General features: G+C 40.5%; 1 protein-coding gene across 1 annotated transcript in view; it reads left to right on the top strand.

The window, feature by feature from the left end:
- The first annotated feature begins 263 nt into the window (after window positions 1–263).
- Window positions 264–12568, top strand: part of kcnh2b (potassium voltage-gated channel, subfamily H (eag-related), member 2b) — a 257929-nt gene continuing 245624 nt past the window's right edge. The window contains exon 1 of the mRNA XM_053342201.1: window positions 264–339. Coding sequence (XP_053198176.1) covers window positions 264–339 — 76 coding nt within the window. The remainder of the gene's footprint in view (window positions 340–12568) is intronic.

Genomic DNA, 12568 nt, shown 5'->3' on the forward strand with positions numbered 1-12568 from the left:
AGACTGGAAGGTTGGAAACGGCTCAGATCCACCGTGCGTACAGTGCGCCTGCTTTCCTCTCCTCACTTTCTCCAGGGGACGCAACAGAATCCCCTTCCTCTCCGTCTGTCAGAGCAACTTGGGAAAACTTTGGCTCCCAGGATTACCGCCGCTGACCTGTCAGTGTTGTGTCTCCATGCAGGGAGCGCAGTGAGCAGTCCTCCGTGTGATATCTTTAAAAGTCCTGCAAAGTCTTTCAAAGTCCAGGGACCACTGCTGCGAAGATGCCGGTCCGGAGGGGCCATGTGGCTCCGCAGAACACTTTCCTGGACACCATCATCAGGAAATTCGACAGTCAAAGTAAGAATATAGTTTTTTCTTCCATTCTCTCTCTTCTTTTCTTGAATGCGCGATGTTTAATCTTTGATGCATGGATTTAAAATCAGTTTGAAATGACATCCTGATGATGTTTTTGTTGACATTTGTTTTTCCAGAATTAGCCTCAATAATGATGTTTACTGATGCATGGTTAATAGCTCAGATAAGTCACACGGGGGTGCCGTGATGTTAGGTGGGAGAATGTGTGAAAATATAAACAGAGAGCACACAGAGTCCCAGAAAAAAAGGAGAAAAAACTCTTTAAAAGATCATTTCATCGCCCTGAATCCTGCAGCTGCACACAGTCTAATGTAAACATGAAGATTACAAAGCAATAATATAATACTTTTTAAAGATCAGATTAGTTGTATATGTCTGCATGTCCTCTCATGCTTTAATGTCAGCTGAAGTGTTGCGTGCTGCTGCTGTCTTGACTGATATGTTTCATATAAAGTAATCTGCAAAAATGGAGAGAAATGACACTTGGATGCTTTCGGGGCACATAATCTATTATCTTTGCCTCAGCTGCTGTGGACATGTTGAATCATTTTTATGCAGAAACTATTGGACACCACAATAAATCTTTTCCACTATACATATGAGATGAGAAACTATAATATACTTTGATTTATTTGCCTTGAAAAAAGAAGAAAAAAACATCTAATCAAGCTACAAAACAAACTGAGCTATTCCATGTTCTCACAGAGCCCAGAGGCAGTGAATGTGAAGCTGCCTTACACAGGCTTGATCTGTCCTCACTTCTCTGCGGCAGTGTTATCTTTGATGCAAATCATTCATGTTTTTCCATCTCTTGAACGTGTGACCAGACTTCAAACGTGCCTCAGCAGCCGCAAACGTCACTTTTCTTACGGAAATTCACCTCTGGGCTGATGGAGAAGATAAAGACGTGTGTCGTTACCGTTTCGTCATGTCAGATTTTGAGACAAACTGATGAAAGAGATATTTAACTGCTTGTTTTAGTGAATCTAAATGTCAATTACTCCCACCAGGAGCTGTGAAAAAAAGGTGAGTCTTAACTAAACACCTGAGCTGTTGAATGTGCTGCCTGCCTCCTGTCATTGGCCATATGGTCTTGGGTTGAGCGGTTCACATGGCTGCCATGGAAGTGATGTCTTGCTGCGTTTGTAACACCTAAAAGTCACATCAGCAGCAGCAGCATCAGCAGCAGCAGTTGTCTGTAGGGTTGGATTTGGTGCAAAAAGCATCCTATTTCCTATCACAGAGGTGCTGAAAACAACTTCCACACAAGTGCAGTCAAGCTGAATAACTCACTCTAGAGTTTGGTCATTGACATTAATCCTTCAATACTTCTTTTTCCATCCTGATAAGCCTGGCTAACTCTGTAAAGGTGAGGCACCGTGTTCATATCTCCAGTGTGTCTTCGGAGCAGATTTGCATTCGTTCAGCGTGTGGCGGGAATGCTCCTCCGTGTGCCGGATGATTATTTATGAGAGCTTTACAGGAGGGACATAACCTGCAACCGAGAGGAAGATAACCTCACATCCGTGCTCTCCAAATGTTTACCAAAACTTCAGAATGATTTTCAAATGTGTTTTTTAGTTAACAAACCACTTATTCATTTCAAAGGTGTTAGAAAAGTTCTGTCATACATCTAACCTGCCTGGAAAGAGTCCTCCCAGGTCTAACTCTGAGTCCAGAGCCTTATTTTGCCCCCCACCACTGCTACACATCACTGAAACCTGAGCCCACTCCTCTCATGTTATCCATAGCTAAGTAAACAGGTTTTCATGGAAGAGATAGCCTAGTGTGGGCAGCAGAGCAGTGCAGCATCTTTTCATCTGATTCTGTCTTTATTGTGATGCTGGCTGGGTGAACTTCATCTGAGCAACAATCAGGAACAGAACTATCCTATTTGTTGTGCTGGATGAGAAAGAGGTGGAGAGAGGGGAGAAAGCAGCCTTCATGGTGGAGTAAAGGTGGCAGAAGCCTGCTCTTAAAGTCATGTACTGAGATCACAAGCCGTGGATACTAAATGCCCATCCTTGAAGGAGATGATTAAGGAGCATCTGCTTTAGACACACTGACAATTTGACTAATAAAATGCTCTTTAAAAAAGTTAAAATGGGGAAAGAGGTGTGCTTCTCCTGCACTGAATTTCAATTGGATGCTGTCAAAGAAAAAAAAAAGACTGCAATATCTTTGTTTCCCCAGAGCTAATTCTAAAAAAACCTACATGCTTTGATGAAGGCTTCATGCTGAGGTGCGTCAGCAGATTTGTCAGTCCATTAGTTGGAATAAAACTCACCAAAATGATCAAGACAGTAGGTGATTCTTTTATTTATGCTGGAGTGACACTTTAGGATTATGTTAACTCTTACATCCCCGGTCTAAGAGACCTTCATAAAAAGTGTCTATTTTTGAACCACAGATGTGTTTAGAAAGCATCAATAATCAATCTGACTGATCAATAAATGAGGTGATTAAACCTCGATTCATGTTTCAGAGAGCAGAGAGAGTGTATGTTTACGGTTTTACACCACTCATAACACACAATATCATGTCCTATTTGACCTAAGACATGAAAATATAACATAGCAATAATGATGTAAATGTATTTATAACTTTATGGAAGTGTGGGGTTTATTGTAGAACCATTAGAGCCATCAGTCTTCACTGCTACATCATAAAAAGAAATCCTCATACCTACTATCTTATTAACTATTCATTTCACTAAAAGACATGTCAGTAGATTTGTATCACCTATACAAAAGTATAACATTTTAAAATATTTTTGTGTATTTTGGGCCACTTTAGGAAAAGTGATCAAATTTCAGGGTAAAAAAAAAACACATCTGTTGAGTTTTTACAGCTGTTAAATGTCAAAATTTGACCCAAACAGTATGTAAGGGTTAACTTAAGCAGAAACAAAAGTGTTTATGTTTAAAATAATGAGGATATGTCAAATTAGAAACAATAGTTTAACAGAGTTTCTTATGCTTATTTAGTGGCACTGCAGGTTTGGTAACCCTAACCACCTCAGGATGAGGTGTCTGGAGCTATATATGATCCACATTTCAACTAAAAACCAAGACAACTGTGCTATGAATTGTCTCCAGTGGAACTCATATTTAATATCAGATAAGACTACTTTCTTTTTAATCTTTAGTCTAGTGGTCTCTAACTCTGCTCCCTGCATGTTTTAGGTATCTCTCCACTCTAACACACCTGATTCTAATAAGTAACTCTTTATCAAGTCCGTTGACAAGCTTCAGCTGCTTGATAACAAACAGGTGTGTTAGAGTGAGGAGATAACTAAAACATGCAGGACAGTAGCTCTCCAGTAGCAGGGTTGAAGACCACTGCTTTAGACTCAAAACTAGACATACATTTATATTTTAGCTCTCTACCTACCACAAAGTTATGCTTTCAAATCTTCAGATTGAACTTTATGTGATATTCATACATGTGCTTATATAAAAATAGAACAGTGGAATTGATGCATTTTTTACCTTAATGTGAGGTATAATGTTCATAACCATGCAGTAACATCACAGAGCTCACAGGTAGTAATATAGTGGGCCCTGGGCAGTGATGTACAGTAGCAGGATCCAGCTGCTTATTGGATTATTACAGAAATGAACAAGAGGTCAAATCTATTTTGCATAGCGATTATTGACGCGTCTGATGTCCGCTGGAAGAAAATCAATGAGGGATCTTGATCTTTGCTTACACGGGATGCGACCAATCAGTGGGCGAGGCCTTAGGAAAATCAATCAGTGAACATTCACCACACTAAAAGAACATTCATTCATTCATGTGTTTGATGATGCACATGAGAGAGAGTGTTTAGAGTCTTCACACATCCTCTCTTGTGCCTCTCACCAGAATGATCTGTGACACATTTTGATGCGTGATATCAGATAATCAGATTTTTAACCAGACTTGTGTTTCATTGCTTGTGCTATTTGTTTTGAGTCACGCTCATTTGCAAGTGGCCTCGACAAAGAATGCATAATTCATGGAGGGAGGGGGAGAGAGCTGTTGCTATGTTTTCTATTTGTTCTGAATACATATAGATTTCACATTATTAAAGAAAGAAGAAATTAGATCACTTTCACTTTTTCTCAAATGTGTGGAAATCCAGACCTCACATCTATCCACCTCCCTCACCCCTTGCCCCCTGCCCCCCTCCTGAGACAATAGAAAGGGTGCGTTTGACCTCGTCGTGCGGTCACACCAACCTTTTCGGGTGGTGCGTTGTTATCTGCTCGGCTTCTCCTCAGAGAAGACTTTGCCCAATTACAAACCTCCGAGCCACCGTCCTCCCGGGAGGATGTTATGATTCTACAGCCAGAGAGTACAAACACTTCGTCACCATGGCAACCGGCCCCTTGACTCCCCCACCCACACTCCCACCCACCTTCACACTCACACACACACACATACACACACACAGAAGGATTAGAAACCAGTTCCAGGTGCTCTCACAGTCACATCTCACCTCATCTTGGTTTACCAAATATTGAATACTAAATGTTAGATATTACACGTGCTTACTATAAATGCAGCTTATTGTGATAATGTAGAGCATTCTGGTTAGTAATTGGCTCTGGTTTTACCCTAACTGAGACTTCAACTGAGTCATAAATGTAGGAGGGGAGAAAGACAGAAGGGACCAAGCCAGTCAGCTGAGTTAAATGATTGCAAAGACACAAAAGAGGAACATTCATATCAGTCTGACCAGATAATGAAATACTATACATAACAGAAATAACCTTAAATGTTCATATTTTTGCACTTTAATCCACAATATGACTTTGTTCTATATAATTTAACACCATTTCTACTGAATGACACACGTCTAGTTAGATCAATATTATTTATATAGCGCCAAATCACAACAGAAGTTACCTCAGGGCATTTTCACATTCTGTTTAATTTACCCATCATTCCCTCATGAGCAGCACTTGGCGAGAAACTCTCCTTCAACGGGAAGAAACCTCAAGCTGAACTGGACAGGTGGGCGACCATCTGCCTCTATGGGTTGAAGGAGAAAGAAAGAGAGAGAGAAAGGACAGAGAAAGAGAAGCATGATATAAACGCTAATAATAATAATAATAATACCAAATATGACTCATTGTAATAATAGCAGGCTTGGGCATCAAGTAGAACCACAGCAGCAGGTGGTCCGCACCACGACCCATGGACACCTGTGATCCATAACCAGGCGGTCCACGACCACCATCCTTTAGAAACCTAAGAGACAAGAAAACAATACAACAACATAAACTCCACAGAAGAAGCCAAGTTAGTAACATCCATTAATAGGAGATTAATCCTTACAGATGGAGAGGGGGAGGAGGAGAGAGGAGCTCAGTGCATCATGGGAAGTCCCCAGACAATGTAGGACTATAGCAGCATAACTAGAGGCTGGTCCAAGGCAAACCTGTGGCGGCTCTAATTGTAAGATTTATCACATGAATTGATAACTTCATTTTAGATCTCCTAATGAGTTGGTACTGGCCAATTATCACAGCTATAGTATAAAGGTAAATCTGAACAACTCATTTCTACTGATAAGTGCATTTTATGAAACAATGTTTTTCATTTTGTAAATTGTTAGTATTGAAATGACCTAATGACAAACATGGGCTTGAAATAAATTGTTTTAGGAGGCACAGCTCAACCTGAGACACATGTGACTGGGTCAATGCCATCACAGTTTACTACTTATTTTTAAAGGTTCACATCTTCAGAAAACAATGAGCATAATAGTGACAGCCACAGACAGGGTAGAGAATCCAAGCAGTACTGAGAGATGGACTAATACATTATTGGGTGGTGTTTAGGTCTTTTTATTGGCATCTTAGAGATTTACGATTTAAAGCTTTTATTTGGCACATTCTCATACAGTATGTTGAGTGCCATACTCTGAAAGGCTGTGCTAAAAAGGCCAATGTGAAGAATAATAGAGAGTATATAAAATAAATAGGATATACATTTCAAGACAGATTATGAATGAAAAATAAGTATTAAAACATCAAAGTATATCCAGGCCTGATATGAAGGTTGGATATGCAATATTTCCCATTTATAAAAATAAGAAATGTACCAATGTCACAGTTTTCTTTTCATAGCAGTGCAGTGCATATTGTGAATCCTGCACACACACACACACACAACTATATCTTAAACTATATTTCTTTGACCCTGGCGATTACAGACAGCTTTAAAAATAGTCACAAGCATAGAACATAACCAATTTTGAAAAAGAAGTACATTTTTATGGCTTAAATCATAAGTTTGATGCCCTCTATCATTAGATTCAGACCACACAAACACATAAACAGTGAAATAAAAACCACAGGGAAAGCAACAGAGGGGGGATCCCTCCTCTCTTTCATGACTGACTGACTTGTAGTAGCTGCAACACAGAGTAGACTGAAGCAGCAGCAGTAGAATAACAATGAAGACCAGCACAGTACTGTAAAACAGCTATGCTACAGTTTCAAGCAAGGTTTTTAATGCCTCCATCTAAAACACATCCCTGCTATTAACTTAATAACATGCTGAGTAAGACAATGAAATACCTGAAATGATCTCAAATAAATGTTCAACCTCCTGTCTAGCTGGTGTGAGTGAAACAGTCCCTCCTCACAGGTTGTCTACCTGAGTGTTTACAGGTCGATGCCTCTGTGCTTCCTCTTGCTTTGATGAGCTTGGCTCACAGTTGCATAAGGCGCAAAGCCTTGATGTTCCCAGTGCGGGGAGGAAGAGATGCTTTCAGTGCTTCTGTGAAAGGATATGTAACTGCTGCTGGGTGCATGCAACATATGGCTTGCATACATGGATTAACTGTGAGGAGACAGTTGAAGCTTCAACCTGCAGGCGTGCTTGTTAGGTTTCTCTTAGCTTTTCCCACACAGCTCAATAGTCATCGTCTAAATGTCCAGAAAATCAAGCAGTATCAACATAAAAGAATAAATCTGGCTTTCGTGGTTGCTCTACTGTACCAATACAGTGTAAACACAGGACAGAGAGTCTTCTCCGGCGGTTCGCTTTATTCCTCTGCTCCATCTGTTTCACTCGGAGGGTGTAAACACAGCAACACTGCTACACTGCTGCTGGAGTCAGGAGTGAGTCAGTGCCTCGAGATTGCACTTTATTGGTGTGAAATCACTCGTCTCTCGCTCACACTCTGTCTTCCTCTCTGTCTCTTCTCCTGTCTTCTTCCCTTTTTCTCTCCTTCATACTCCACACACACCCACACATGTTACCGAACTGGCACACAGAAGAACGCACGCACGCATGCTCGTAAACTCTCTGGGCTTGTAAACACTCTTCTCTCTCTCGTTGCCCTCCCTCTCCACCTTCCTTCTTTTTTCTCTCTGCTCTTTGTCTCATTTGACAACCTGTTTTCTCTGCCTCTCTCTCTCTCTCTCTCTCTCTCTCTCTCTCTCTCTCTCTCTCTCTCTCTCTCTCTCTCTCTCTCTCTCTCTCTCTCTCTCTCTCTCTCTCTCTCTCTCTCTCTCTCTCTCTCTCTCTCTCTCTCTCTCTCTCTCTCTCTCCTTTCTTCTCTCCATCTCTCTGGTGCATAGCAGATGCCCGCTGCACTGCCATGCCTAACTGTCTTCTGATCTCAAATGGGCACGCATCCAAGCGGGCAACATGGCACCTGCTGGGGGTGCTGAGAGGAGGAGGATTTATGCTGGTACACTGACAGGCTATGTGTGTGTTAGTACAAGCTTTCCATTTCCAAGCTGAGGACATCATGCCTAGAGTTCACTTTTTCCATACAAAAACCTGCCAGTTGAGGGAATTAGAAATAAGTTTCTTGAAAGTTTCTTAAATGGCACAATGATCAGGCAACCTAAAAAGTTGAATTATTCATTTTGGATTCAGGCCACATACTATAAGTCTAATATTCATTCTCCTTTTTTCTCTCCATCAACTATCTTATGCTGGAAATTGCTCCATTATGTTCACCAGAAAGTCACTACTTCTTTATGGTATCCAGTTTATCATGTCTTTTCGCAGTTAGAATTGATATAATCTCCTTCCATCACTTCAACAAAGTGACATGATTTGAAGATGTCTACTCAATGTAAATGCATCACTCAACAGATCGTCATGTACACGAGTCCACAACTTGGATTTCCCACATAGACTAAAAAAATACAGATGTTGTCTTGGTGACGTCGCCCATTGGTTTGTAGACTGCTGTTTTGAAGCCTTGACTTTAGTGATTTGACCATCGCCATCTTTGATTTTTGGAGCCAGAAGTGACCATGGGTGAGTGAGTGGACCTGAACCAAGCACTAGATGCTGTACTGATGTTGTACTGAAGAAGACTTGAAACAAGTATTTAGTGTTTACTGTAGTGTCATTTTCTCATAGACTTCTATACAATCCAACTTCTTTTTGCAACTAATTGATTATTCCCCTGCTGGCCATTAGAAGGAATGCAGGTGTCAGTCAAATCCACATTGGCCTAACTTTTGAGAACAGGAGCTACCTGTTTTATTACCCAATACAGTCTCCTAATGGAGCAGGTGGAGGTTTGGTAGTTTGATCAAGGGTGCAATGACTGACAAGTTATTCTTCTTTCTTGTATTCAACCCTTAAACCAAAACCTTGGTTAAAGTTAGAGAGCAATCCCATCATGATTAAAAGAAATTCTCAGTTGGAGATGGGACGGGAAAGTCACATGCTTTGTTGACTTTTGTTGGTATAACCACGACTTATCCTGAGAGACATTTATAATTCATTCAGTCATGGCAATTCACATGGCCACAAGATGTCCTTGACCGGCAAAATGTAAATTGATCCAAGTACTGGAACCAGTGACCCTCTGATCAACATATACGTCTGTACATTAACACATAAAGCTGGGCAATAAATGAGTCTCTTTTTAGTCTCCTCCCTTGGCTATTGGGAATCAAAAGAGAACATGTAGTCTAAAACCTGAGGCACTTAATTCTGTGTGAGTTTGAGATTGTTCCAACTCCTAAATCCAACAGATTTTCTTGTCAGGAACACTTTGATAAGGTAGATAATTAAACTTATGACCATGTGTTTGGCAGACAGTCTTTCTCAAACACCAAGACAATGGAGTTCACTGGTGCTTTAGAAGGATTAGTGCATATTAAACTGGGAAGGGCGTGTACTTGGATTAGCATGTTTGGGTGACAGTAGTCATCAAGCTGTTAGAAATTGGTTAAATTATAAGGTCAGCTGTCCAAAAAAAATCATATCACTTGTACTAACTATTGGATAATGAAATGTGATTATTAGAAGCAAACCAGGTTCTTATAAAATCTATTTTTAAAGCTGTTTTACACCGTCCAAACTGTAGTTGCAGCAGTTATGAAAAGAACAGAACAGAGCCAGGATGCAGCTTAAAATTAATATGCATTTTTTTGGATAATACTGTATTGGTACTGTATTGGTAATTTAATGTATTCATAGTTGTTCTATTCTGGTTTGAATTAAACATTTACATTTTCCTTTTAAGCATAATTCATAAGTGAGGTAGTGATTTAATGTGTGATTCTCTTGTTGACTCCTTGGCTGAAGAAAGTATCTAGAAGTCAGGTTTTGTTTTAATGGTATTTGAAAAGGCCAGCTCATTAACATTTAGTTCCATCTAATATATCCCAGAAATGTACCACCACACACAGTGCAGTTCTGGGTATATAGACAGCAATGTTATATTTGTATAAAGCCACATAGTGTTTGATAAAGGAAAATGGAATCGGCTTTGAAGGTTGAATGGACACACCAAATGCTGCAGTGTTATGGGGCTTCCTTTTTTTATCTGTGTTGTATTGCGTTGGAATTTCATCATTACCAAGTTTACCAGTCAATGCAGTTTTTTTTTATTTTTCTGTATTCGATAAAGCCGGGAGTGTTCTGGCCCCCTGTGTGAGAAAGCCGAACTTATGAAAAAGATGGAAATGCCCCGAAACCAGCTTTTATAAAATCACTTTTGAATAACTGTGTTTTCAAAGTCAGAGCTGAATGTTTATGCGCTGCGCAGCGATTTGAAGGAAAGACGAGCTCCTCGGATCTGTTTTCTCAGATCGTGACACACATGTTAAAAGCTAGTTGAGCTGCATCTCCCTCCGTATCATCAGCTTTTAATTGACTGTGCCTGTATCAAAACGTGCGCTCCAAAGACTGAAGCATCAAACACTGCATCTCTCCCATGCTTTCTCACTGCCATGATGAAAAGATGCATCGGCTTGTCAGGTGACTCAAAGGAAATCGGGATGTTTACTCCTTACCTTGATGCACAACTGGAAAAAAGGACAGTAAATGTAGTTAATACTTTTACTATAAAGAATGCAATTTATGGACAAGTTTTTGCCTTTGAGCCGATAGCTTTCAAAGTGAATACTCATAATGATAGTTTAAATACCTAAACAGGTTTGTATCCTGTCCTCTTTCAGTCACAAGTCACTGTGTTTATCACAAGCCAGCTGTAGATGAAAAAAGCCAGAGAGTGTTTTGAATTTCTCATTCCTTGTGTCACTGTGTTTGAAGTCTCCACAAACCATCAGACAGTTATAAGACTTGCGAGAGAAGTCCGATATCCCATAGGAGTCACATTCATATTTGATCATAGCGCGTGATTTCCAATGCAGTAGGTAGTGTAGTTGGAAACATAGCAAGGTTGCAAGGGTGGTAAAGGCATCAGTATACCTCAGTATGCTAGTAAGTGCACAAATATAAAACAAGTAGTTGTATGAAGTGTAATGTGGGTGTACTCGTTGGATTGTCGGCTTCAGAAAGCTGCGAAAACTCGTCATATGCGATGCCGTTCAACGATCCGACAAACACTTTACTTGAAGCCTCTGAAGGCTCCGCAAAAATAGCTGTCAATCAGCAGTTTGGGTTGTCTCATTTGACATCTCTGTTGGTGCTCATCTCACTGTTTTGAGTCAAAATTTCGGTGTCTGTTGTGGGTTTGTTTGTTCACGTTGCCAGTGCTGTCAATCAAATCTGATCAAAACCGCACCCACACAGCTTTGGAGTGTCAGATTCTGAATAAATGATACCTACAGTCGGGGATGTCTGCTTCCTACAGTGCTGCAGCAAAGCAGATGGGAGTCAACAGGTGATGCATGTGTGTAATATGAATTGCAAACATGGCCTTAGATAAAAGTTTATCTTCAGTTCCAGCTTACTCCAGGAGACAAATAGAAGTTTAAAAATATTTTGCATCTAAATAAGTTTTTTAATTATCATCTCAGTCAAAATCCATGATGAAATAAAGGTGCCACGATCAATAAATGCTCTAGTTTTTATGGCCCTGTAAACTATTCATCTCCCATCCTTTTCAAATCCAGGTTGTCAGAGTATAAAAGTGAACCACAGCCAAGTGGGACCGCCCAAGTGCTTTGGTAGCTCCCACTATTTTCCTGTCCTTCTCCTCTCAGCACTTTGCCTGTACCTCTATTTGTCACTGCTTTATCTCCTGGCAGCTGCCCTTTCACTCTCGCCCTCCCATTCATCAATTCTCCCTCCTCCGGCTTCTTCTAAAACTTCATCACACCTCTCTCTTCCATTTGTCTCTCTTCCTCTCTCTATCTTTCTGTCTTGACTGTTCGGACTCCCTCTCTCATTCAACCTGACTCCTCTACCACCCTGAGTGCAGTGGTACAGAAAAAGGCCAGCTAACCGACTTAAAGACCCCGGAGTCCCCAGTGTTCCAGGGATTAGACCTCATTTGCATAAATCTGCATAACCTCGTTAAGGCAGAGGGAGACGCTGTACATACTGTAGCCTGAGACACTTCAGAGCGAAACAGCCCATTAAGGATTGCGATGATTATGGGATTATCACTCTTAACGACTGTTGGGGGACTGGACTGGTGTGTACTCTGTGAAAAGTGCCACGTTGCACCACTGAGTCCCAAGCTGTGTGGAAGGAGGGAATCCAAGATTGGAGTCATGTGACCTATGGATTGCATTTGCTTTGGATTTGTTCCTCATCATGTTTTTTTCCTGAAAACATTTGAAGTTATGTACAGTAGAGGAATTATGCATGTTTTAAACAATGCAAGAGGAATTTGAATGCGGCAGCTCATTTGTTCCAGTAAAAGCTGCTACCTAACAGTTAGCAGCTAGCTGCACATACTGAAAGATCTCCAGCTTCCTTTTTAGTTTTAAATACATATATTGGACCTCATATTTCAATTTGTGATCTTATAGTCATTTTGAAAGTC

The sequence above is a fragment of the Scomber japonicus genome, chromosome 21, assembly GCF_027409825.1.
Source record: "Scomber japonicus isolate fScoJap1 chromosome 21, fScoJap1.pri, whole genome shotgun sequence".
NCBI classification, from domain to species: domain Eukaryota; kingdom Metazoa; phylum Chordata; class Actinopteri; order Scombriformes; family Scombridae; genus Scomber; species Scomber japonicus.